Below are 25,725 nucleotides of genomic sequence, written 5' to 3' on the forward strand. Positions count from 1 at the left end.
CTGAATACATTGCTTTGGTCACATGTGAACATTAACTAGGACTCTGTCGGATATTATGACAGAACAGTAATTAATTTTCATGCAGAATATCCAAATCCAATCCATGTGCATTATCTCATTTGACTTTCACAATGATTAAGTCACTCCCATTTTCTCCAGATCAGCTCAACCACCCCAGAAACGCGGCTGCCTTCATTCTAGGCAAATTTAAGGGGCATTAGTTAAGGGCTCCCTATATTCCCCCCAAATATTTTTGCAACCGGCTCACAAATGCATGACGTCTTTTCCTAAGAGGTAAATCTTTCATTCCACAATTAGAGAAAAGCCCAAACAAAATGTCCATGAGACAGGTAAGATGTTCGTCAGTTTCACATGCACGCCTGAAAGCAATGTAGTAACTAAGAGTTCAGGCTCCATTAAGACAGCCTGATGATGAAAACATCATTAAATATGCTTCCTCATCTGTAAAATGGAATCATCATTATGCATTATCTCTACCCCATGTGTTTGTCCAAGTTTTCTTTTTATTTTTTGTTTTGTTCGCTTTTGCTTGTTTTTCTTTTCAGGACCACACCTGCAGCATATGGACATTCCCAGGAAGGGGGTTGAATCAGCACAGCAGCCGCCAGCCTACACCACAGCTCACAGCAAGGCCAGATCCTTTAACCCACCGAGTGAGGCCAGGGATCAAACCCTCCTCCTCACGGATACTAGTCGGGTTCTTAACACACTGAGCCACAACAGGAACTCTGTCCAAGGGTTTTTTTTTTTATATAGGATGAATTTATTTGAAGAAATATTATGACATATAAAAACTACGTGAAATCTTAATTTCCATTCATACAGTGGTAAATTTGATGTAATACATAATTTTAAAAAAAAAACTTTTAAAATCCAGAATGCACAAAGTGCTTTTAAAATCTAGAATGCATAAGGCACTGCACAGTTGGATCACTAAGTCAAATCAGTTGATAAGCCAACCTCACTCAGCGCTTTGTGGCAGCCAGGACTACAAACACTGTGTACACCTCAGGGAATGTTAGCTGTTCTTGCTCCCCTCCCTGGACGGATGCTCCCCAAGCTATCTGAGGGGAGGAGAGACATAGTCCACAGAGGAGAAAATAACGCCAGAAGAATGAAGTTCCTATTGGACCAACAGGCCAAGCTTCCTGATTTTGCACGTTATTTGGTGGCCAGCCAAGGGCCAGTGAGTCTGACTCACAGGGGGAAGCGATGCAGCAGTCCACCACCAGATGGCAGCATAGAGCCACTGCCATTTTCACCCTTGGGCAGCGTTGCAGCTTCATGATGCTGGACTGTTCACATGTTCCAAAGAATTGGGTTCACAGATAAGGAAATAGGAGTTATATCAGCCAGACTCCGTTTACCGCACCATCTAAGACCTGAATATTGATGCTCCTAAAATCCCATTTCCATCATCCTTCCTTCACTCCACCTTCTTGCTGTCCTTGAAAATGTGGAATAACTAGTAAATCTGATTTACTGCAAAAAAGAACCACTCTAGGAGTTCCCGTCATGGCGCAGTGGTTAACAAATCCGACTAGGAACCATGAGGTTGTGGGTTCGATCCCTGGCCTCGCTCAGTGGGTTAAGGATCTGGCGTTGCCATGAGCTGTGGTGTGGGTTGCAGACACGGCTCAGATCTGGCGTTGCTGTGCTGTGGCATAGGCCGATAGCTGCAGCTCCGATTAGACCCCTAGCCTGGGAACCTCCATATGCCGCGGGTTGGGCCCTAGAAAAGGCAGAAAGACCCCCCCCTCAAAAAAAAAGAACCACTCTACAACCAAAGTGAAGAATTGCAGGGTGCACCCTGCAGCAAGAATTTTAGCTGTCCTTTCTAAACCCATGGTGATCATGGTTAAAACTTTCATTACAACAAAACACCATTTGCTGTGCTTACCATCACCACCAGTAAGAAGCAAATCATATTCTGACAAGAGTACTTCGAAAACAAAGATGCCACAGAAATCCAATTGCTTTCTTGCTGAAAAGTCAAGCATTGTGCCATCAACATCTTTCAGGTTAATTTTTAGATCCTGAATACTTCTAAATGGATTCATATGAAGAAAGTATATTGCATTCCCAAACCCACAGTTGTTATGAATTTTCATTGTTAAGCGAAGCAAACAGATCATTTTCCTTTATAGCCACTAATAGAAATAACATTGCAGTGATCTATCTGAGATTAAAATGATATAGGACCACCATTCTGAATCCATTCATTTTTAATTGAGGCCAAGCAAGTCATTCAAGGAGAATTTCACAGATAGACAAAATGTTTCCCAAATGCTATAATTTACATTAGGTGCTTAGATTTTGTCAACAGATGTGAAAAAAATATGTATCCAAATGATTCCATAGAAACTATACATTAGGCAGAAGCTGAAAAGAACAAGATTGTCTTGCTCACCTCCCTGATTACCTATACCTGGAATTTTCCCCTAATTTACTTTTTTTTGTTGTGATGGAACCTGGCCCAGTATTGTAGTTATGTTCACAGGTCTTGTGTCTGTAGGTACCCCTAAATTAAATGTGAGCCTGTGCTAATTTTTATTTAAATTTAAATTTTTTATTTATCTTTTATTTCCAAAGATTTCTTTTAATAATGACACTATATGGAGCTGAAGTCAACAAAAACACCTACTATTTCAAATATGTAGCCTTAGCCTAATGTTAATATCACCAGTAATTAACCTTGTCAGTGGCATTAACAAACCTCATGGTGGGTCTCCTCCTATGGGCACACTGAGAAGGTCAGAACGGCCCTTAGGTTGGACTCCTTCCCAAAAAAGCACCATCAGAATCCAATGGTGGGGAAATCACAGATAACCCCAAACTGGGGAACACTGTGCCAAAAAGTGGCCTGTCCTCTTTGAAAACGTTAGTCATAAACGCGAAAGGAGAAACTGGTCCAGACGAAAGGAAGGGAAAGGGATGTGAAACTACATGCTCCTGGATTGGATCTTGAACCAGGAAAAAAGCTGTTATATAGGCCATTACTGGGACAACTGGTAGAATTTGGATAAGATCTATAGATGAAATAATAATAAGGTATCAATGTAAAGATCTCTGATTTTGACAGATGTACATGGTTGTCGAAGTGGGTGTCCTTGTTCTTAGGAAATATACACAAACTATTTAGGGGTAAAGGGCAATGTACTCTCAAGTGATTCAGAAAGAATATGTAATTTCCACATGCAAGGAGAGCGAGGGTGCCAACATCACAAACATCAACAATTGGTGGATTTATGTGAATAGGATATCAAAGTCCTTTGGACCATTCTTGTAACTTGTTCGTTTGAAATTGGTTTCAAAAGGTAGTCATTTTTAAAAAATGGTAGCCAGAAAGTTGTTCCAGGCTAAGATCCAGTAAAGTATTATTCTTTTACTTTATCCATTTCTTAATGAAATAACATGTATCAAGACCAAAAAAAAAAAAAAAAAAAAAAAAGGAAATATGTAAAAAGAAAGTAAAATCACCCAAAATGCACCTCCCCATTCCACAGGTGTTCCCATGACTCCAGGTCTCCTCCCCTGTGCTTGCTGTCACCCTCCCTGTGGCTACCACCCTCTGGTCCAAGCCTCTGTCACCTCTGGCAGAAGACGGGGGTCCCCGTGCCCACTTTTGCCCTCCCCGTCTCTTCTGACTATGCTGTGTTCTTCTCTTCTGTGTTTCGTACCTTCCACAAAGTTGTATACATTTGCAAAAAAAAAAAAAAAAAAAAAAAAAAACTCACAGAAGGAGAGATTTGGGCAAAATGCATCATGAGGTGTCTGGCTGAATATCTTAGCATTTGAAGACATTCAAATTTTATTCAATCCCAGTAAAATCCCTTCTACTCTCACTCATCCCTAGAGCTCACCAACTATCATATTGAAAAGGAGACCAAGAGCCCCAGCTCCACTTCTGTCCTCCCCCCTCACAATAAGGTGCATACCCGGGCCTTTCTGAGTCCAGACACTGCATCCAAATCTCAGATCAGATTGGGCTTCACTCTCGGGTGAGCCAGGGCCTCCTGGGTCCCTCCAAAATCTGCAGGTCAAGGGTTGGGCCCCTTGTTCCAAGCATTACTCTGACATTAACCAACTGGAGGCTTTTGGAAAACTGTATCATCTCTCCTGTCCTCAATTTTCAATTAAATAAAACCAAGGCAGGATTCAGTAAATTGTTTTTTTTTTTTCTTTCTTTTTTTTTTTTCTTTTTTTCTTTTTTTTTGTCTTTTTAGGGCCGCACCCACAGCATATGGAGGTTTCCAGGCTAGGGGTTGAATTGGAGCTGCAGCCGCTGGTTATGCCACAGCCACAGCACACGCAGGATCTGAGCTGCCTCTGCAACCTATACCACAGCTCACGGCAACGCCGGATTTTTAACCCACTGAGCGAGACCAGGGATCGAACGCATGTTCTCATGGATGCTAGTCAGATTCGTTTCCACCGGGCCACAATGAGAACTCCAGGATTTGATAAATTTTAAAATCACTTTTAGTCCTGAAAGACTGCAATCTGTGATTCTGTAGCCAGGAAAAGGAGAGACAATTGCCTAGAAGAGTTTTGAAATGCAGTGGAATAAAAGAACGATGACCACCACAGGTTTATTTTAGAACTTAGATGCAGGGGATGAAAGAATAAGTCCCCTTACACACATTGATGGAACAGAATTAGGCAATGAGAGGCTGACAATTGTACAAGATGATTAACGACTTAATAATGAGATTTGACCATGACTCTCACCAGCTCTGTGACAGACACATCTCCAAATGCTGTAATTAAATATCTCAGAGACCAAACTCTAGCCATGAGTAAGCTTTTCTTCCTTTGTACTTTCAGTAGCTTGGGAAGCAGAAGAGTCAGTTTTTAGGTTACCACATCAATGGTTCTCCAAGCACCGGACACAGGTCTAGACTAGAGACCAGAGCATTTCAGAGCGAGAAGGGAAGCACTGAGGACCACAACCCGAATGCTGAGTTAGGACATGAAGAAAGGAAAGACCAGGCTGGCTGGTGACCTGTCAAAGGTCACACGGGTGGTGGCTCACTTCCAAAACGCTCGACTGGGTATCTCGCTGCCACGGGTGCTCGTCTATGAACACTTCTCACTGCGCGGGGCTGGTCTTGGGAGCATCTACTGAAGCTGTGGCCAGGCTCCACCTCTGACGTTGATTCCCACACCCTACCCCTGGGACGGTCAGGTCTGGGAGGTCACATACAAGGAGGCCATTTGCAGTATTGGGGTCACCCCGGGGATGGGGTCCAAGACGCACACCTTCTGCCTCCCTGATGTGGGTCCCTCTGGTGACCATCCAACGGCTACAGGCGAATGGAGTCGCACATCGCTCCAGGGCTGCAGATCTCCGTCAATGATTCTGCAGGACTGCGGAACGCGTGAAAAGCCAGTCTGTGTTCTGAACTCAAACTAACATGTTAAAGAAAAAAAAGCCAGTCTACCTATAGGAACACCCACCAACGTGTCTCTTGCATGGGTTTGCCCAAAAAAGTAAAGATAGAGTTACCGGGAACTCCATGATAGAAGTTCGCTCCCGGCATTACGGCTACTGGCAATAATAAAGACGGCCTTCGTTCCCGGACCTGGCGATGGCAGTTTCCATTTCATCAAGCGATGGAACAAAACAGACAAGCATGAGGCCTTAGGTTGACCTTGCACCGAGCCTTCTACAGCGCCTCCTGGGTTCATGTCTAGTCTCTGGCAAGGCTGGAGGAGAGCCGTGCTCTTCCACTTCAGCTGCTCTGTGCAGGGACCACGCTCCAAAGCCTTGGCCACAGAGATGGCGCCAGCCGTCACCAGTCCCTGGCAACACTTTCTCATGGAAACAGGTATCACATTTTGCATCCAGTAGAGGCATCTTCGGGACAGACAAGAGTGTCATTTCTTGAATCTGTCAATTTAAAAAAAACCTCCCTAATCATCTGGAAGGTTTTTGTTTGTTTGTCTTTTTAGGGCCACGCCTGCGGCATCTGGAGGGTCCCAGGCTAGGGGTCCTATCAGAGCTACAGCTGCTGGCCTTCACCACAGCCACAGCCACGCAGGATCCGAGTCGTGTCTGTGACCCATACCACAACTCGTGTCAACGCCGGATCCTTCACCCACTGAGTGAGGCCAAGGATCGAACCCGTGTCCTCATGGATGATAGTCAGATTTGTTTCCTCTGAGCCACAACAGGGAATCCTGGGAGATTGTTTTCCTAATGTGATTCTACGCTTCTCCAGGTCTCTCAGACTCTTTTGTAATTCACCATATTCCACAGGAATGAAAGTGATCCCTCACAGATTCAAAAGCTTGAGAATTCCTAGCCTAGAAATGTGGACTCAGAAGGACAAAGGCCGGAGGTGGGCGTTCAAGAGACTCTACGGGCTAATTTGAGGGCGTCCACAGGGAGGGAAAGTGAAGCGCTAGGGGATGCAATCTCCATATTTTCTGGCAATCAGACCTGAACCTGCATCTCTGTTCTTTAACGTAGCGGCCACAGAAGCTCAGGGACATCACTTCACCCTTTCAAATCTCATTGAGATCAAGTTCGAAAACAAGCATGAACTAAACAATCAGTACATTTCCGACATCTATGCTTATGATTGTGATTATCACTGTTACTATTATCACACTGCTAGGAAGGCCATGCCACACACCAGTTAGGTTCTGGGTTCTGAAATTGCCTAAGTTACCACCCTGGCACCAGCCTGTGCTCATTATGTGTCTCTGAGCAAATTATCTAACCTCTCAAGTCACAAGTTTTTCTTCTTTAATATACGGATGAAGGTTGTCATGAGAAAAAAAAATGCAATGTATCCACAAAAGTACATGGCCCAGTGTCTGGTGTGTAGGGAAGATTTACAAATATTGCTATGATTAATGGAAGAGCAGTGGCAGCCGTCGCGGTAGTAATGTGGCATTATTTGGGAGACAACTTGTAATTATTAACAGTGGAATACCTCTGAAAAATGTTCTTGGCAGAATTAATGTTTCCATCTTTGACTGGAGCTCCTTACAAATACCCATCTTCTCTGAACAGCACAAGAACCTTTGAAAGAATGTTCTGGGCGAGCCGGGAGGGCACGGCATCCAGTAACATGTAGCTGGAGAAACATTTTTTTTCCCTCCTGAACGGATGTGTTAAAAATCTTTCTTCTGCTACTTTAATAGTCGGGAATGCTAACACAAACAATGACAATTCCTGCCAATATTTATAATATAAAACTTTGAGTATTTTAAGTATTTCCCGAAGTCAATTTATTCTCAGGAGGGGCTACTGAAGTTCCCGCTGTGGCGCAATGGGATCGGTGGTGACTTGGGAGCGCTGGGACACAGGTTTGTTCCCCCGCCTGGCACAGTGGATTAAGGATCCGGCATTGCCGCAGCTATGGCTTGGGTCGCAGCTGCGGCTCAGAGCTGGTCCCTCAGGTCCCTGGCCTGAGACCTCCATATGGTGTGGGGCAGCCAAAAAAGAAAAAAGAGAGAGAGGTGCCCTGGGTTTTGAGTTGAAACAAAACCAAACATACTGTATGTTAAATGCTCCTCCATCTACTGTCTTGGATAGAATATTACAGCCCTGGACCATGGCTGAATATTTTTTCATCTGTTTCCTTATCCATGAAAACAGGAGCCTTAGCCGCTGCCATTCTGTCTTCCGAGGAGATCAGAGGAGGAAAAACTTGGATCCAAGTAAAACTGAAGTCACTGTACAAATTTAAGTTGTTCTGTTTTCAAAATGTGAGCTCACTCCCCCACACAAACGCTGGTCCTTGGGTTTTGTTTGTGCTAACTGAAAAACAGCTTCTTTGGCTGGCACATTTCCCCCACCATCCGGGCCTGAGTTTGGCTCTCAGAAAGAAGGGACAGGCCGTCTCCGAACTTGCTGGGAGGTTTTCAGATGCACACCCATCTCCGCTGGAAACAGGGAGGCCGTGCTTCTGCCCGCACGGTCTTTCCCAGGCTCCTTAGCAGCGTTACCAGGCGTTCTCAGAGCTGTGCACAGGCCAAAGAGTATATTGACATGATAAACCACAATAGACTTGGGTGTTTAAAGTCAAAAATACACTTTTAAAAATAAGTACTTAAGTTGGCTGCTTGAGCAATAATACCTGGGCGCCGAAGTGAATTTGTTTATAAACCACCAAGTATACTCTTTCTTAATATTTTGCACCAAAAAGCAAGGAAAATGGAAAGGGGAAAAGCGCAACGCCGGGGACATTTCCTCGTGTGTACAGGATGGAACAACTGCAGCCTGGAGCCGAAGTCCGTGGCGAAGGCCGCGAACTCCCAACAGTCTCTGCAAGTAAGTACGCTGCAGATGAAAAGTAAACGGGCCTTTATGCGCCCAGCTCTGTTCTGTCTGCCTTACACGTGGCCTTCACAGCTCCTGTATTCCGCTTCCCGATGTCCAGAAAAGCTGCTGCAAAAGAATCTCCCAGACGCGGGGGGCAATCTGCAAAGAGTCGGGGGCCTATTTTCCGCTGAGGGGCAGTGGACACGCAGGCCTCCTCCCCTCCTGGGTTCCACACAGGTGCCATTGCCCCCCCACCCCCCCACCCCCGCAGGGTCTCTGTTCCTTTCATTTGGGTGCAATGTTGTGAAACATTCTGACTTGAGCCGCCTCGTGCGTGGGTGGGACCCCTAGGCGGACCTGCAGTGCAGAGGTGTTTGCTCACTTTTGGTTCATGTGTCCCCATCAGATTCCGGGAAGTGATATCTTCCTATTTACTGAGGTTTCTGGTCCCAACTTGAAACATGAAGCCCCGTTAAACCACCGTCAGGGGTGGTTCTTGGTCATGTCCTGTCCACATGCAGACGCTCAGGTCATCGCCCCCGGGGGTGGCCCTGGGGAGAGCTGAGAATTTGACACAGCACTGCCCGCCCCATGTCTCCTGAGCCAGTTCTTGGTCCAGGGGTGGGAGCTGGGGAGCAGGGCTGTGCTCTGGAAATGCTCAGAACTTGGTCAGAGGTGGCCACATTCTCCCTCTGGCTTAGACCAGCCTCCACTGTGGAGACACGGATTCATCAGGTTTGCTCGCCTCTTGTCAGAGGTGAAGGTCCAATAATTACCATGTTTAACACAACACCCCCCCCCCAACCCCAGCCAGGACAGGGGACAGTGTGTTTTCCTCAGAGGGAAAGAAGCATTTCTTCCCTCTACCTGAGATTGCAGTACTCCAACCTCAAATTAGCATCCTGATGGCTTTTCACTAGCCACTGACCACTGCTTGAGCATGAGAACACAGTGTCCCGTCCTGGAAGAAAGTGAGAAATCGAGGCAGCCATGGAGATGCCTGGACTGACCTCTGCAAGCAATTAACCAAATCCCTTATTTAGGAGCTTAGAATGCCCTGGGGAAGAGGGATTTCTTCCAAGGTGTTTAGCACTCTATAGATAGGTCCAAAATCGAAAGTGGTTTTGAATCCAGAAACTCCATGCATAGCCTTTTAGTTTATGTACGACCTCAGCGCTGACTCCTTGACATGTGGTTTTAGAGCCCAAGGCACACACTCATTGCCCTACCCTCTCTGTTGTCCTTGGCTGTGGGACCCTGGGAAGTTTCAGCACTACTTTTACACTGTGCATTTTCATTACCTCAATAAATGTGATTTCCAGGTTCTTTCGATACCTACTCTTGCTCTCCTGCTCTCCCGGGGACACCTGTACGACCTCTTTAACCTCCACATCCTAAAACAGGAGGAATGAGCTTCATGGACCCTGACCTTTGCATACTCAACACATCCACATCCCGTCTCTGATGCTCATGACTCCTCATCCCTCTTCTCTTGCCTTAGTGGTCTTTTTGTTCACAACAGTTTGACCTTTCTAATGTACTGTCTAGTTCATTTATTGTGTTTGTTGCTCATTCATTCTCTGTCTCTCGGCAATCATGTAAGTCCCTTGAGGGCAACAGGTCTTCCCCTACTTTATTCAGTAATGAATCTTACGTTTCAGGGACCGTGTAGCACATAGTAAGTATTCAATAAGTCTTTGCTATACAAATGAATAAATTTGAAAGACAGGTGCTTCTCTAATGCTCAGGTCATAAAACACTCTGCAGACTGCTAAACCTCTTCTCTGCTTATCTTTCCCATCTCTATGTACAAAACTTTGGCAACATTTTAAACTTCGTCCATGTCTTTCTTCTACCTCTCCCCACACTCCCTGTAGCCTAGCATTTTTATCTAACCCAACGCTTCTATTCCTTTGGTCCAGTCTGACCCATATTTTTCAAAGAGCCCCATGTCTCAATTATAAAGCATTCTTGCCTGCTTGTTCACCCTTCTAAGTAAATCCATCTCATCATGTGTTTTATTATTTAGAGAAATATCAAAAACTTCAGAGCCAGGCACATTTCAGGAGAAAGGTCTCTATCAAATTAAGGTAATTGTCTACCTTTGTAAACATGCTACTGTCTTCTTGGAGACTACTGGTGCCAAATCATACACTCTTATGCAGCTGGCCCTCACCCTTAGAGATACCCAGATAGTAAAATTACTATAATTAGTTTTGCAATCACTCAGCACTAAAGAATTCTTACTCAAGACTGAGATGCTATTTTGAGACTACAAGGAGCTCAACAGGGAAGCAAATGGTATTGATCTATTATTCTAGTAAAGAAAAAACAAAGCATAAGATCTCTGATTTTCAAAATTTAATCTCCTTGAATGGAGATCCCATGAGTATATTTTACCTTTCCTTCTCAAAAGGCAGGGGTACAGAATAAAAATAGCAAATATTTACTAGGACTTCCTATGGTCTAGTTCCTGCGCCAAGTTGTTTACAGACATCATCTGAATCAATACCCACATGAACTGTAAAATGTTGGCATTCTGCAATTGCAGAACTTGAGACTAAGTAATTTATCCAAAGAGCACAGCTCAGGATAGCTTAGAATGGCAAGAAAGAAGAGGGGTTACAAAGTGAGCCAGTACAAAGCAGAACGCTTGCTTCTAACCACAAACCACACCCCCCCCCATCCCTTATTTCCTCTGCCTTCCTCATCTTCTCCCCACTCCCATACCATAATGACAAATCAAGGGGTTTCTAAAGAGATACAGGTAACTGACCCAAACATAAACCCTCTTATGCAGGATACCAGCCCACGAGGCTGTGAAGGGCTGGAGCTGTGCCCTGAGGGGAAATGGGACTCAGCAGAATTAACTAGGCTGGGTCTTGCTGCTGTTCTTGTTGTTGTTTGGTCTTGTTTTCCCAAGACGTAGAGAAATATAGTCTATGGAGGTTGTGAAAGACATTCTTCAAAAGCGGGAATTACAAACAGAAGACTGTCAAGGCTCTGGAATGCCGTTCTACAGGATGACATCTCCATTTAAAGGGAGAGGCGAGCGGTGAGACGATGATTCTAGCTGCCAAGTCCTTGAGCCATAAATTGAAAACACCCCCATCCCATCCACAAGTCCCCGGATCTTCAAGGTAGGGGTGTGTGTGTGTGTGTGTGTCAGGAGGGGCTTTAGCTTCACCTTTTCATCCAGGGAAGAAACCTACTCTGCAGATGAGCCAGGCCCCTGCCCTGTTCTTCATGACAAAGAGCACGGTCATCTCTAACAGGACCTCAGGGCAGGTGGACAGGCCCCCAAGAGGGCACATTTTAAAAGACTTCTCAGAGGCAATGAACATGCCTGGTAGGTACAGCACAGGGACCTCTATCCGGTCTCCTGGAATAGACCATGATGGAAGATAATGTGAGAAAAAGAATCCATCTACCTGTATGACTGGGCCATTTTGTTGTACAGCAGAAAATGGCACATTGTCAATCCACTATAATAAAACAATTTAAAAAGAATCATTCACAAATGTTAATTCATCGATTTCCTCCTAGAGTATAAATTCTTGTTCCTTTTTTTTTTTCTTGCTTTTCAGGGCTGCACCCGCAGCATACGGAGGTTCCCAGGCTAGGGGTCTAATCAGAGCTGTAGTTGCCAGCCTACACCACAGCCACACAGCAACCCCAGATCCAAGCTGCATCTTCGACCTATACCACAGCTCACAGCAACATTGGATCCTTAACCCACCTAGACCAGGGACCGAATCCACAACCTCATGGTTCCTAGTCAGATTCGTTTCCGCTGTGCCACGATGGGAACTCCAAATTCTTGTCCCTCTTACGTCCCCTCCAGAAGCCTGTTATTTGTGTACAGACCTAGTAAGTACTAAATGGTGAAATGAACAGTAACTGGAAGACGGCAGTCAGGAGCTGCATAGGAAATGCAGGGGAGTCCACCGCAGGGGACCTGCCAGGGTCCAGGGTCCAGAGGTCAACTTCGGCTTCCAGGCTGCATGTCTCATCCTGCATCCTAGAGCCGGGAGTGGCTCCCTGGGGCTGGACTTTGGCTACACATGCCCACCTAACACACGTGTTTCTGAGGATGCCTTGTAAGCTGCAAGGGGCCATACAAATACAAATGTCACAACGGTCTCAGCTTTTGCTATTTAGTGTGGGATGTGATGTGGACAACCACCGTCTACAACCAGGGACAAAATGACGGGCACCAGCACCCAAGTATGGACGGGGTGGACCTGAGCCGCACTGATCGGGAAGGCCCTGGCAGGGAGGGGGAAGAGATGCTTTGGGAACAGGAACAGGGTGGCACCAGAGATGTCCGGGTAAGACAAGGCCAGGCCATCTCTGAAGGATGCCGAGGACAACTTTGCAAGTGAGGAGGAAGGACAAGGCCCCTGCTCCTGGGCAGAGGCAAGATCCAGTCCACATAGGTGTTACTTCTGCATTGTGCCCTGAACATCCATGCTAATAATTCTGGGTGACTGGTAAATATTTCCTGTTCTTATAACCTGCCCCCTGTCTGCAAAATGAATTTTCTTGTACTTGCTCTTCTTAGTAGAGATTTCTGGTCTACATGAAGCAACTACGATATAGGCACAGCGTCAGAAGAAAATAAGGAGGAAACATTCTGGGGCAAATTACATAATCGACTGTAAAAGTGGGGGAGGGAAAGAAGACTGATAATCAGTTTGGCTTTTTGCAACCTCTTCAAGCAGAAACGGAGGTATTTTTTAAGAGGGATTGCAGCGGGGTGGGGGTCGTCAAGTAAGACGACTGCAGTACTTCATGCAGTTTTCAGGATGGACCGAGAATTAGCCAGGCTTTCCTGACTACACAGAAGACCACTATTTTTATCAATGCATTTCACACATTACCTACTCGCATGACACACGTGAAACTGCTTTGGGTTTCACGTCAACCTGTAGGAGAGTTAGAGCATTTTAATTTTTTTTTAAGGGTATTTTTAAAATGACATATTCATAGTACGAAAGGCTCTAAATGAGTAAGGAACCTGCCCAGGAATGCACAGACCATCAGTGGCAGAGCCCAACCTCAAACCTGCCTATCCTGACTCCAAATGCAGTACTATTTCCTCATCACGTTGTACTTCACTTGCGGGTATTACGTGGGGTTTGGAACCTCTGCTTTCATTAGGGACGATCTTTTCCCTCATTGCCCCCTCTCCCCATCAGTGCCCTGCCCCTGTGAAGCCCAGAGCCAGCGAAGGACCCTGACTTTCTTCTTTCTCTGGGAGGACGCTCAGGGAGCGGGGGAATCTGCCTTGGTACCAAACTGCCTATCTGTGCCCTCTGAACAGAGTGACAAAATGAAGGGTGAGGCTGAGCGCACAGACGCAGGAAAGCTGTGTGGCTGAGGTGCTTTTGCAGGCCAGCAGGTTCCTAAGGCAGGCTAAAGGCTCTCCTAGAAGCAAGCGGGGTTCAGGAGACACTTGCTTGTGCAACAGCTCTGCTGGGGCAGAGGCGGAGCCAGGATCCCCAAAAGAAGTCACCTGCCAGCCCCGGGCCCTTGCAGTGGCCACCCTGAGGTCCTGGGCTTCGAGCAGACATGACCGATGACAGAGTCCGCTCCTGATGCTGACACCTGCATCCTGATGCCGACCACCTGTCTGGAAGGCCATTCTATGTTTACAACTGAAAAGCAAACCAGTCCACCTCTTTCAGTCTCCTTTTCAGAATAAAGCATTTCACACTTAAGCAACATTTCTCTTCTTCTGCAAAATAAATTGAAAGGTGAAAAATTAAAAGCATGCCTCAGTAATTTTATGTGCCTAACCATACATCCAATTACATGAAGTCACAGAGTGAGGGCCACTGCGGAGATGGGAGGGAGCTGGGTGGAGTGAGATGGGCCTTGGGGGGACAGGTGGCAGAGATGCAGGGCACTGGAGCCGTGAGATGCCCAAGATGCTGGCCACAGGGCAGGATACCCAGGGCAGTGGCGACTCTGCAGGAAGGCCCTGCAACTGGATGGAGAGACAGATGTGCTCACGTCTGTCTCTCTCACCAAGGTCGAAGGTCCTGGAGGACAGAGCCTATATCTGTGTATTCAAAGACCCACCTCCCCAACGTTCTCAAGCCTGCACCCTTCACAAACGTGGCCAGTCCAGAGGAAGGAATGTGGATGTTTATCCCTAGGTTATGGCTGGGCTTGGGGACTAAGCGGGGCCTTGCTGGATGTGCACTTTAGGAAGATCCTCCAGGCTGCAGCCCAGAGGGGGAACCAGGTTGAGGCAAGAACTTCCGAGGGACGCAGTTTAGCCGGTCGCAGTGATCCAGGATCCTCGTAATAACCGCCCTGTCTCAGCGCCTCCAGAGTCATCCCTCTCAACACAAACTGGGCCCACTCCACCTCCAACCCCTCACAGTCTTCCTCTTTCTTGTTCAGAATAAAGCTCAAGTCCCCGGAACGGCATTTGAGGCCAATCGTAATGTAAGCCTGCTGCACCTGTTCAGAGCCCAACACTCTCTTCTGCTTCCGCTGGCTTCAGTCAGTAAGAAGAATGGGCCCCAGAATTGCACCTCCACACCCCTTCCCATGTCTGTCGAGGCTACTCACCCTCTGGGAGTTTGCTCTGCCCTCCCACCACCCCCAGGCTCGTCGCTCTCTGAGCAGAATCAAACTCTAACAGCGGTCCTTGTACCTGGATTCACTTAATATTTACTGGACACCAGAAACCACAAACAAAAAGACTGATCCATTTCATTCCCTTAAAATGTAAAACACTGCACAGGAATGAGAAAACCAAGTTCAAAGAAAAATGGGAAAAACTCTACTGAATACTTATGACAAAGCGGCAATCTCCTTATCCTACCAAGAAGCCCACAAATGATTCACACCAATGACTGGGAAAAATGGGCAAAGTTAAATACATCCATTCTATTTCTCAACTATAAAAATGGGAAAAAAAAAAAAAAAAAAAAAAAAGGATGAAGGTTTCAAAGTGCCCAGTGGACTGAGGAACACATCACTCACAGGCTTTGCTTCCGGGAGTAGGAACGCTGTGCTTCCTGCCGGAGGGTGATGTGCCAATTCCTACAAGATTCAAGACACTGAAACCTTTAGCCTAGAAACTCCACTCTTAGAAATGTATCATACAGATAAAAACAGAACAAGCAAAGAGCGCAGCTGTGACCTCGTTTGTAATAGTGAACCCACCGAGGGGAGAGATTGGTTCAAAGATGACGGTGTATCTGCACAATGAAAGAGCTGGAGTAAATTGGTAACTTCTCGCAGAGAATTCTTCCAAATTGTGGCACTAAGTGAGAAGCCGATGACCTTCGCTGACGCACGGTGCTGTTCCCTTCGTGCAACACAGACAAGGGAACACAGATATGCTCGTACGTGCAGGCAAGCCTTGAACACGTGACACTGGCTGCTTTGGGGCAGATTTATGATGCATTCTCTCTCGCACTGTTTGAAACTGCATGATTTTCAATTTTAAAAGCCCCCCCCCCCCCGAGACATGGAGGCAGCTGTTGACCATCTATAACACACCAGAGGCTTCCCAGGCTCATGGACATGACCATGAAGGGTGCTGCGTGTATTTCCCAGGAGCTTTCAGAGATACAGTGATTCTCAGAGAAGGGCTTTCACTTCCTGTGAGATGCACGGAAACGCTGTCAAAGGCCTTCCACAGTTTGTTAGTTTTTAGTTGCTTTCAGGGGCCTGCCTGACTCCCAAATTTCTCAAGGCACCTGCTCACATCCACAGTTAGTTTATCAGCTTCGCCTCTCTGAAGCAGAATCCTGGAAAGAGAAATCCAGAGGAGGAATGTTTAACAGTGGTGATGAGGAAGACCCTGCCCCAAGCAGCGAGACACGATCCCGAACAAGTGGGTTACAAGAAGAGTATTCTGACGTTGGCAGGCTGTGTATGAGGTATAAGAAGTTAAGAAATTACCGAAGACACATTTAGAACTCAACAGCTTTGCCTGGGTGGAGCCATACTGTGATTATGTAAGTTAAGACTTTGCTGATCCCAAACCCCCAATTTGTTACACAACTACAGTAACAATCATCAAAGCTACACCATCACTACAAAACTATAATAATCAAGTCAGCAAGGTGCCCGCATAAGGAGAAATATACAGATCAATGGACTAGAACTTCAAGTCCAGAAATCGACTCTCACAAATACAATCAACTGGTGTCCGACAAAGGTGCTAAGACAATTCAGCAGGAGAAATCAGCCTTTTCAAAAAAAGATGCATAAACAACTGGATGGCACGTGTGCAAAGAATGGGGCCGGACCACTTCACGCCGCATAGAAAAATTAACTCAAGATGGATCAAAGACCTAAATGTGGAAGCTAAAACCATAAAGTCCTAGAAGAAACCTAAGTGTAAATTTTTGGGCTTTTCTTAGATACGTGACCAAAAGCTACAACAACAAAAAATATACTGGACTTCATCAAAATTGAAAGCCTGCACTTCAAAGGACACCATGAAGTAAAACTACAACTCACAATACAGAAGACGAAATTTACAAACCATGTGTCTTACAGGGGACTTGCATTCTAGATACAAGGATCCTGTAAAGGATTCTGACAACTCAATAAGGATATACAACCCCGGAGTTCCCGTCGTGGCGCAGTGGTTAATGAATCCGGCTGGGAACCATGAGGTTGCGGGTTCGGTCCCTGCCCTTGCTCAGTGGGTTAATGATCCGGCGTTGCCGTGAGCTGTGGTGTAGGTTGCAGACACGGCTCGGATCCCACGTTGCTGTGGCTCTGGCGTAGGCCAGTGGCTACAGCTCCGATTGGACCCCTAGTCTGGGAACCTCCATATGCCGAGGGAGCGGCCCAAGAAATAGCAAAAAAAAAAGAGATATACAACCCCACTTAAAAATGAGCAACGGCTCTGAAGGACCATTTCTCCAAAGGAGAAATTCGTGTGGCCAGTATGCACATGAAAAGATGCTGAGCATCACCAGCCATCAGGGAAATGCAAATCAAAACCACAGTGAGGAGATTCCGTCATGGCTCAGCGGTTAACGAATCCAACTAGGGACCATGAGGTTGCGGGTTCGATCCCTAGCCTTGCTCAGTGGGTTAAGGATCTGGCGTTGCCATGAGCTGTGGAGTAGGTGGCAGATTTGGATCGGATCCAGCGAGGCTATGGCTCTGACATAGGCCGGCGGCTACAGCTCCAACTAAATCCCTAGTCTGGGAACCTCCATATGCCATGGGAGCAGCCCTAGAAAAGGCAAAAAGACCAAAAAAAAAAAACAAACCCCAAAAAAAACCCCACAATGAGATACCAACTCAAGCCCACCAGGATGCCTGTAAACAAAGGCAGATAATAACTGTTAATGAGGAGGTGGAGAAATTGGAACTCTCATACCTTATAAAATGGTGCACCCAATTTGGAAAACAGTTTGTGGCAGTTTGTCGGTTCCTCAAAAGGCTAAACAGTTACCATATGATCCAGCAATTCAACCACTAGGTACATATTCAAAAAGAAATTAATATCAACACAAAAACTTGTATACAAAGGTTCAAGGAGTAAGTAATTCATCTCATTCATCTCATAAGACAATCAAGAAGTGGAAACAACCCAAATACCCATCAAGTGATGAATGTGTAAATTAAATGTAGCCTATCCATACAAAGGAAGCTTATTCAGCATTAACAACCAATGAAGTAAGTATTGATACATGCAGAGCAGGAACAAACCTTGAAAACAGGAGGCTAAGTGGAAGAAGCCAGCCACCCATGTTGTCTCCTGCCACTTATGTCAATGTCCAGAACAGGCAATTCTAGAGACTGAAAGTAGTAGAGCAGATGCCTCAGTGTTGGGAAAATGGGGGGTGGGGGTGGGGGATGATGCCTCGAGGAAATGGCAGTGAGCTAAGAGGTACAGGGTTTCTTTCTAGGATGAAATCCTCTAAAACCAACTTTGGGGGTGGCTTCGCAACTCTGTCAATGTACTAAAAGTCACTGCACTGTACACGTTAGACAGAAGATGTACGTGGTGTATAAACTGCATCTCAGTAAAGCTATCTTAAAGAACAAGAGCTAGGCCAGGACAAATAGCTACCAGATGAATGCCGATGCTAGCTGGTACATTTAAAAAGGTGACGTTAAAATTCCAACCCTTAAACAAGCTTCGTAGTACTGAAATGCTTCTTACACAGTATGTATTAAGTTCTTGTCAGATCCTATTTTATTTTTTTAATTTTTAATTTTTTGTCTCTTCTTGGGCTACTCCTGCGGCATATGGAGGTTCCCAGGCTAGGGGTCAAATCCAAGCTGTAGCCGCCGGCCTACACCACAGCAACTCAGGATCCGAGTCACGTCTGCGACCTACACCACAGATCACGGCAACGCTGGATCCTTAACCCACCGAGCGAGGCCAGGGATGGAACCCACAACCTCATGGTTCCTAGCCGGATTCGTTAAACCACTGAGCCACGACAGCAACTCCACTCAGGTCCTATTTTAATCCACCACTTTTAGAGCAATCAATACAAATCAAAAAATTCTGAAACTACTTTTATTCAAATAGAATCACATTTGAAAAGCAAGGACTTCTGGTTTAAAAGCACCTGATCTGCATTTTGGATTAAGACCAATGAGATGGACAGTTTACTGTCAGTGGCTATTAAAATAATACTCTTGCTCCAGGACCAGAGGAAGAAGAGACAAAAGCTATTTGCTTTTGTGACTTTCTATACACATTCTATTTGATCAAATAATGAACCTTTTATAAAACCACTCTGTAGATGAAACAAACAAGGTTTTAAATGGTGGTAGGAGAACTGTGGTCACCAGACTACATATTCTCCCTTTTTTATCATGAAACGCTTCATCACTTACAGAATCCCAAGCCCTACCTGTCCAGCTCACCTGCAGGAGGAAAACCTACTGCTAAGGGCATCACCTTTTCTTTCCGTTACTGTGGTTCATTGCTCTGCCTTCAGAAGGTTGTCCGGTATCTGTGGACTGCTCTGACTAGGCCTTTCCTTGAGGATATAAAATAAAGAAAGCCAGGTCTCTGGCATGCCATTTGAGACAAGCTGGCTGCACCTCTGCCTCCCTCTTAAAGCCAGGTGAAGCGAGAGAAGCAGAGGTCTTAGCAGCGCCTGCGAGCTGAGGCCCATCACGCGTATCCACCCTCGACTGTCTTCCAGTTTCTTCCCCTCCTCACCCTCGGGGGTAAAAGTATACAGACTTCTCTCCAAGGGGGTCCGGCCTTCCCTCCATTGTCACACCATCGCCCACGTCATTTCCCTTCCTTGGAAACATGGCCTTCCTTCCACCCCCTTTAAGTCCTTCCCTGTCACTCCTTCCTTCTCCTTCGAGACCTAGCAAAAAAGCCCGGCCCTCATGCAGCCTTTCCTCACGCTCCTTTACCTTCAGGACGTCTTGGAAACTCATGACATAGCAGGGCCAGAAGCTGCTGGCCCTGAGCCCTGTGCTGAGAGCACACAGAGGACCCAGGGCTTCCCCTGTGGAATCTGAGGTCCATCTGGGAAAAGGCCTGGGAGGTCCTAGGACGCTATGGTAATCACTTATTAAACATATTCCTCTGCTGCTGTGTTAAATAAACCATTTTAATGCAAACGCTCAATAGGGCATCTTTCCCAGTGCTCCCAAGATCTCGTCTCTTTCTGCGGCCGTGGGCATAGGTGGCTTCACTCCGTTCTGCCTTCTCTGGAGCATGACAGAATTCTGTGTGTTGGAAAGAGAAAGAAGAAACCCAGATCAGTCAGGTACCAAGCGCTTCCAATGTGCCAGTAATCTACTACCTTCTTCAAAAGGAAATACAAAAACCAAGCTTGAGGGGAAAAAAAAAAAAAAAGGTTCTAGGACCCAGGTAATGTTTTCAGACTATTTTCAACTAGACAGAGGCGACCCTTCTCACAGGAGTATGTTAACTGCAGCTGAAGCGAGGATCTGCATGGGACCTCAAGCACAGGAGCACCAGCCGTGGAGAGGGGCTATGGAATAAGTGCCAACCGAAGCCAGCGTTCACCTGGCGGGAAAGGAAGCAGCTGGATCCAGTGCTCAGAGGAACAGGAATTACACGACACTGTCCTGGGAAAATGGGGCCACGGGTGGCATGGGTGAGGAGGAGGCAAAAACGGAAGCCTGACTTGTGCTGGGACGGGGCGGGACACCCTCTCCAGGAAACTAAACTTGGAACTAGGCTACTGTTTTAGGGTTGCAGACACTTCTACCTGCAGGAAGACGCACCCTGTCAGAGCTGCTTCTTACGCCTGGAGCAGGACGAGGCAGCTGAGGAGCAGCCCGTATCCTTCAGGGCGCAGGGAGGATCAAGTCAGAGAGCTGGTTCCTACAGCCCTACTGAGGGAGGGGCTGGTGATGTCAGGCTTCACGGTCAAGCCTCAGAGATGACGTCTAACATAAAGGCAACCAGGTGGGCTCACCCAGAACTTCCGGCAGTTCTTGTACTTCAAGAAGTGAGTGGAACACCTTTCCTTGTCATAGTTATTTTCATCCAAACATCTGGCAGAAGCGTCAGATTCCTTAAATACGTAAGACAGGCATCATGTAAGAGGGGGAACCGCCATCTACAAAACAAACACACAAACCCCTGAAGCTGCTTCCCCCAGAGCAGGTAATATGAACTCATGCCTTTTTGTTCTTTTTAATGAACATATAGTGAACAAAAGTGGACTTATCTTTCCAACTGCTTGTGTCAAAGCACTGACTGAGATCGCTTAACCCCGTAACCCTTTGACAAAGAAGCTGAGGCACAGGCGATGTGCTCAGGTGAGAAGCCAGACCATCTCCTGCTCCTCCAAGTTCACACTGGGACTTGGAAGGTTTGGTGTGAAGGTGGCTGTGACATCCTATTAGGTCACTAAGAACTAGTCTACATCAAGGAAGCTTAAATTAACAACATTCACCTCAATGTATGGCTATCATTCACTCCGCTACACAAGTAAATACACCTATTACGTAAGCCATTTAAATTGCCATCATTAATATCACTTCAAAACCAAAGTGAGCAACACAGGGCTATGAGTTCAAAGGAGGGCAGCTGCCTTTTCGGAATTAAATTCAAGGTGTCTGAACTGGAAGTAGATTGGATAACAAACTTCAAAGTGAGAGGTATGCTTCTGAGAGGTCAACTGAAGGAAAGTTTAGATAAAGGGGTAGGTAATCTGATCTACCTAAAGAGACTTAATAAAGTTGTTGAGACAGGCTTCATATATAGAACAAAGCTAATTTTCCATGCCAAATATTTTTGAATGTGTTTTTGGAAACTATACCCAGGATCAGGGAATGTAACTTTCACAGCACAGTCTGATGACTGGTTTGTTCAAGGGTGACACAAGTAAGAACTGCTAATGATATCAAATAAATGCCAATAAAAGCTTATTATTGCACTAAAACATTGTTTATATGATACCTTTGTGAAAATCTTTAGGCTTCAAATAGGCTAATTCAGTTATCAGCCTCTTACTCTCTTACTGGTCGCCTCAAGGACAAATCACTGACATCAAAACATAAAGTTCAGTGACACTTTAAAAATACCTACTTTCTACCACTGCATGTTTGGACTATCTTATACATGCCTGTTGAGTATTACAGTGACAACTAAAAGCCTTTATGCTGTACAAATAAGGAAAACATAAAGAGATGAATCTTTGTTAGCCAAATTATGAATATTTAAAAATGCTCTAGCGAAATAAGGATATGCTGGTCAGGATTATTTTTTGTACAGAAATAACTTTATTCAAGAACTGCAGAAAGCCAATGGCCACAAAATCAGAAGCAGCCTGTTTTTCCAGCTTAACACTCATAACAAACGAAAGCCACCAGCTTACCGACAAGCACGGATTCACGTCAGGATCCCTCATGCTCCGAGCCACCACCGGCATCCTTCTTCCTGCAGGCAGGTGTGTGTAGGGGGGGAGAGTTACCCAGTGATTCACACAGGAAATCTCATTAGCTCCACAAGTACTTGCGAAGTTAATTCTGGCATAATGCTTATATGGTAAGGAACGCCATATCCTGTGTATTTTTTAGAATAAACACTTGGATGTGATCCTCCTTTGCATTGTCACGTGTCTCAGCACAAAGGCCACGTTTAAATGATTTAAATGCATCTACAGAAATTTGATTACAACGTCCAGGAAGAAAGACAGTTCAACTCAAATTCAGTTTTAGTTTATCCCTATTTCTAAAGGTTAAGCAATTAAATGTATTAACAGAACCTAAGAACACAGCCTATGCACCGTAGCGATTGCTTCCTGTTTACACATTGATTAGCGGACAAGACTGGGATGGGATAATTTCGAACAACCTAATTTTAGCAAAGACATCTGTTCACTGAAGCACCTGAAGATCTACTCCATGGCCAGACCTAGGATGGCCAATATACTGAAAAAGCAAAGTTATGGCTTAGTTGACATTTTGAAAAGTTACAAAAAGAAATCTGAAACTTAACTTCCAGTGGCATCCTCCACTTAACTAAGATGTCCCTGCGTTGAAGTAAGCTGGTACTAGTACTGTGGTTCATTAATCTTCCAAACCCTTATACCAACACAGCTCTGCAGAAGCCTTTATCGATTAAGGATGATCAGAGTTCTCTAAGAGCCAATTAGTGATTCCAAGTCAAGTCACACACTCATACGACAGATAATGTCAACTACATCCCAGGACAACTGCTCCTTTTTCTTTTCTTTTTAGGGATGCACCTGCAGCACATGGAAGTTCCCAGCCTAGGGGTCGAACTGGAGCTGCAGCTGCAGGCCTACACCACAATCACAGCAACTCTAGATCCTTAACCCACTGAGCGAGGCCAGGGATCCAAGGATCCAAGACAATGTCAGGTGCTTAACCCTCTGAGCCACATCGTGAATGCTGACTGACGACTACTGTCTATAACGTGGTTAACTGAAATTGCTATGTCTATTATTTTCAAAAACATGTCTGAGAAGGAATTAAAAGAAATTAGAAAGTCAACTAGCTGTTAATTATTTAAAAGTGATTATTTTGTTTGCTTCGATATATTGGTATATTATCAATCAGCCATCCAGAAATATCTGTAAATGTTCTGCACTAATTTAAAGAGCTTCCCCCTGAATCCTGTTCTAGTTTGTCTTTTACCTAAAGACCCAAGGAGAAGCCAACAAATAGTGCAGTGTGACCCACTAAAAAAAGACAAAAACAAAAAAAACAAAAAAAAAAACACTGAATAAAAAACTGCATCAGGATAACCAGAAAGAGGTAATGACTTCCATACAAAATGGTTTCTACATTTCCTGCCCAGGATGGGACCATCCAAAAACATCAGCCATGTTAAAAGAAATAAAATACATTCAGAAAAAACAAACCCCACGAGCTCCTGAAAAGTGGAAGTATTCTGAAAAAAGTCACTTAGTTCAGTTTCTCTATTAAGGCAAAGATCAGGATATCCAGGTTAAAGAAGACAACCTTTAAAAAGCAGGATGCAAAAACGTCTAGTCATTCCAGAGCCCTTTGCTTTTAGGGCCACTAAGTAATCCCTTTGTGATTTTCACTGACCAATACCTGAGTATACCTAGGTTAACAAAAACAGCTTAGCAAAAAGTGAATTAATTCAAGATCCTGTTCAACCATAGCTAGAAGCTTTTCCCTCTCCTGAACACAATGTGTTTGTTTGCAGGCTTGACTTCTTCCTGAGAGATGATGGCACGAGATAAATTCACAGCCTTCTTTTTCATATCTGCCCTATGCTGTGAGAACACTGAACTATGCTTAGCTGTTCATAGTCGTCCTTGGATATAACCTCAACAACGATCGGGCGCAGACAAAACTCAAGTTGGGTGCCTTACAGGAAAGCATCTTACTTTGAATTTTACCAGCACCACGGGTCAGGAATTCTTTAAAAATAACACCTAGGTAACATCACATATACCAAAGGAGGTTTGCTCTGGGAGTTTATTCACCATTTCATTTCCTTTCCCTTCCGGATTCTAAATACAAGTCACTCTAAGTTTGGGTTTTCACATGTCACCGTCTTCGCATGAATCCTCATGTATTAACTACACATGAAGAGGAAATGTCGGTTTACAATGAAGAGCGGGTCTGAAGGGAAGCTGGAGTATTCCGTTAGAGGCTTTATCTCCTCATCTTCTGAAGGCACCATACAAACGTTAGGGAGCTCTACTTGCAGAAGACAGTCAAAAAAACAAAGATTTGAGGGAGGGGCCGCAAAGGCCCAGCACATTTCAGGAACAGCTCTAAAATCTTTTCCAAAGGGCCAACGGCTTAAAAAAGTATTTCTTGATTTCCCATCTAAGTGGTTCACGTCCCCACTCTCTGAGCAGCTTTGCAAGGGAGGGAGGAAGGGAACGTGCCGACACGTCCGTGCCCAGTGCAGGTCGGAGCCCAGGCAGGGCCTGCGGCTACCCCCAACGCGGGGGTAACCGTCGGGAAGCCGAAAGACGTCCTGCAAGGCCCTCAACCCTTTAAGCCACTGCTGGGTGCAGAAAGGCAGGGTCAGGAAGTCGGGGTGGCTCTGCGGAGGGGGCGGGGAAGGCGAGGGGAGACCCCGGAGCAAAGCATGCCCCAGGCCTCGCTGCCTCCCGCGGCGCTGCCTGTCCGCCCAACGGCCGACCGCGGGCGCAGGTGAACACACCTTATTTCGACCTTCGACGGTGCCGAGAAGGGCAGGGGGCAAAGAAAAGGGAGGAAACTGGGGGCCAGGGTAGCCACTTACCCTCCAAACGCTGGGGAGGAGGTTGGAGGGAGGGGAGGGGGTGCCCGGGCAGGGGGCGCCTTCCTCGCCCCGGTCCCGAAGAGACCCGAGTCCGAGGAGGAGGTGCGAGAGGAAGGGGCCCGAGCCGAGGCCAGGCCGGGGGGAAGCGGCTTCAGGCCGAACAAGTGGATTCGAGCCCCGCGGCGGCCCAGGAAAGCCCCTCTCTTCCCGCAGCCGCCGCGGAGGGAAGGGCGGGGGACCACTCACCTCGCGCTCGCGCGGAGGCTTCGCCAGCGCCCAGGCCGTCTCCAGCTCCAAACACGTCAATGGCTCACGCAGCCGGACCTTAAGTAGCGCGCATCCCAACATGCTGCCCCCGCTCCCCGGCGGCGGCCCGCCCAATCGGTGCGCGCCGCCGCCTGACTGACAGCCGAGCGGGGTCCTGAGAGGCGGGGGCGGGCGGGTCTCGCCCCGCCCCCGGCCGGCGGGAGGAGGGCCGAGGCGGGAGGAGTGGGCGGGGCGGCGCGCGCGGCCCCGCCCCCGCCCCCGCCCCGCAGCTCCCCCCTCGCCGCTGTCCGCCCCTTAGCGCTTTGGATTGACGGGCGGCGCGGCGGACCAATCGCTAGGCCGGATCCCGGCGGCGAGGGCGCCCAGTGGCCGGCCCCAGGGCGGAGCGCGCCCGGGGGACGGGCACAGCGGCGGGCGGGGGCAGGGGGCGGGCCGGCGGGAGGCGGGGGCGGTG

General features: G+C 46.6%; 1 protein-coding gene across 1 annotated transcript; it reads right to left on the minus strand.

Annotated features, from left to right (window-relative positions):
• Positions 1–19,860: 19,860 nt before the first annotated feature.
• Positions 19,861–25,305, minus strand: CHCHD7 (coiled-coil-helix-coiled-coil-helix domain containing 7). Its single transcript, XM_021089353.2, has 4 exons — positions 25,251–25,305; positions 22,126–22,187; positions 20,719–20,817; positions 19,861–19,999 (listed from the first exon to the last, which is right to left on the minus strand). Exons 2-4 carry the CDS (start codon positions 22,177–22,179, stop codon positions 19,895–19,897), a joined length of 258 nt encoding a protein of 85 aa, XP_020945012.1. The 5' UTR covers positions 22,180–22,187; positions 25,251–25,305; the 3' UTR covers positions 19,861–19,894.
• Positions 25,306–25,725: the final 420 nt, after the last annotated feature.

The sequence above is a fragment of the Sus scrofa genome, chromosome 4 (assembly GCF_054392235.1).
Source record: "Sus scrofa isolate SSC_HxYL_T2T_F1_AM1 chromosome 4, Sscrofa_HxYL_maternal_Yorkshire_Landrace_v2.0, whole genome shotgun sequence".
NCBI classification, from domain to species: Eukaryota; Metazoa; Chordata; class Mammalia; order Artiodactyla; family Suidae; genus Sus; species Sus scrofa.

Excerpts from the sequence above, each read along its gene's own strand:
- CHCHD7 (XM_021089353.2), bottom strand. The coding sequence starts at position 22,179 with ATGCCGGTGGTGGCTCGGAGCATGAGGGATCCTGACGTGAATCCGTGC. Across the intron at positions 20,818-22,125 it reads ACGTGAATCCGTGCTTGTCG|GAATCTGACGCTTCTGCCAG; the intron begins GTAAGCTGGTGG and ends TACGTATTTAAG. Across the intron at positions 20,000-20,718 it reads AGAACTGCCGGAAGTTCTGG|AATTCTGTCATGCTCCAGAG; the intron begins GTGAGCCCACCT and ends TCCAACACACAG.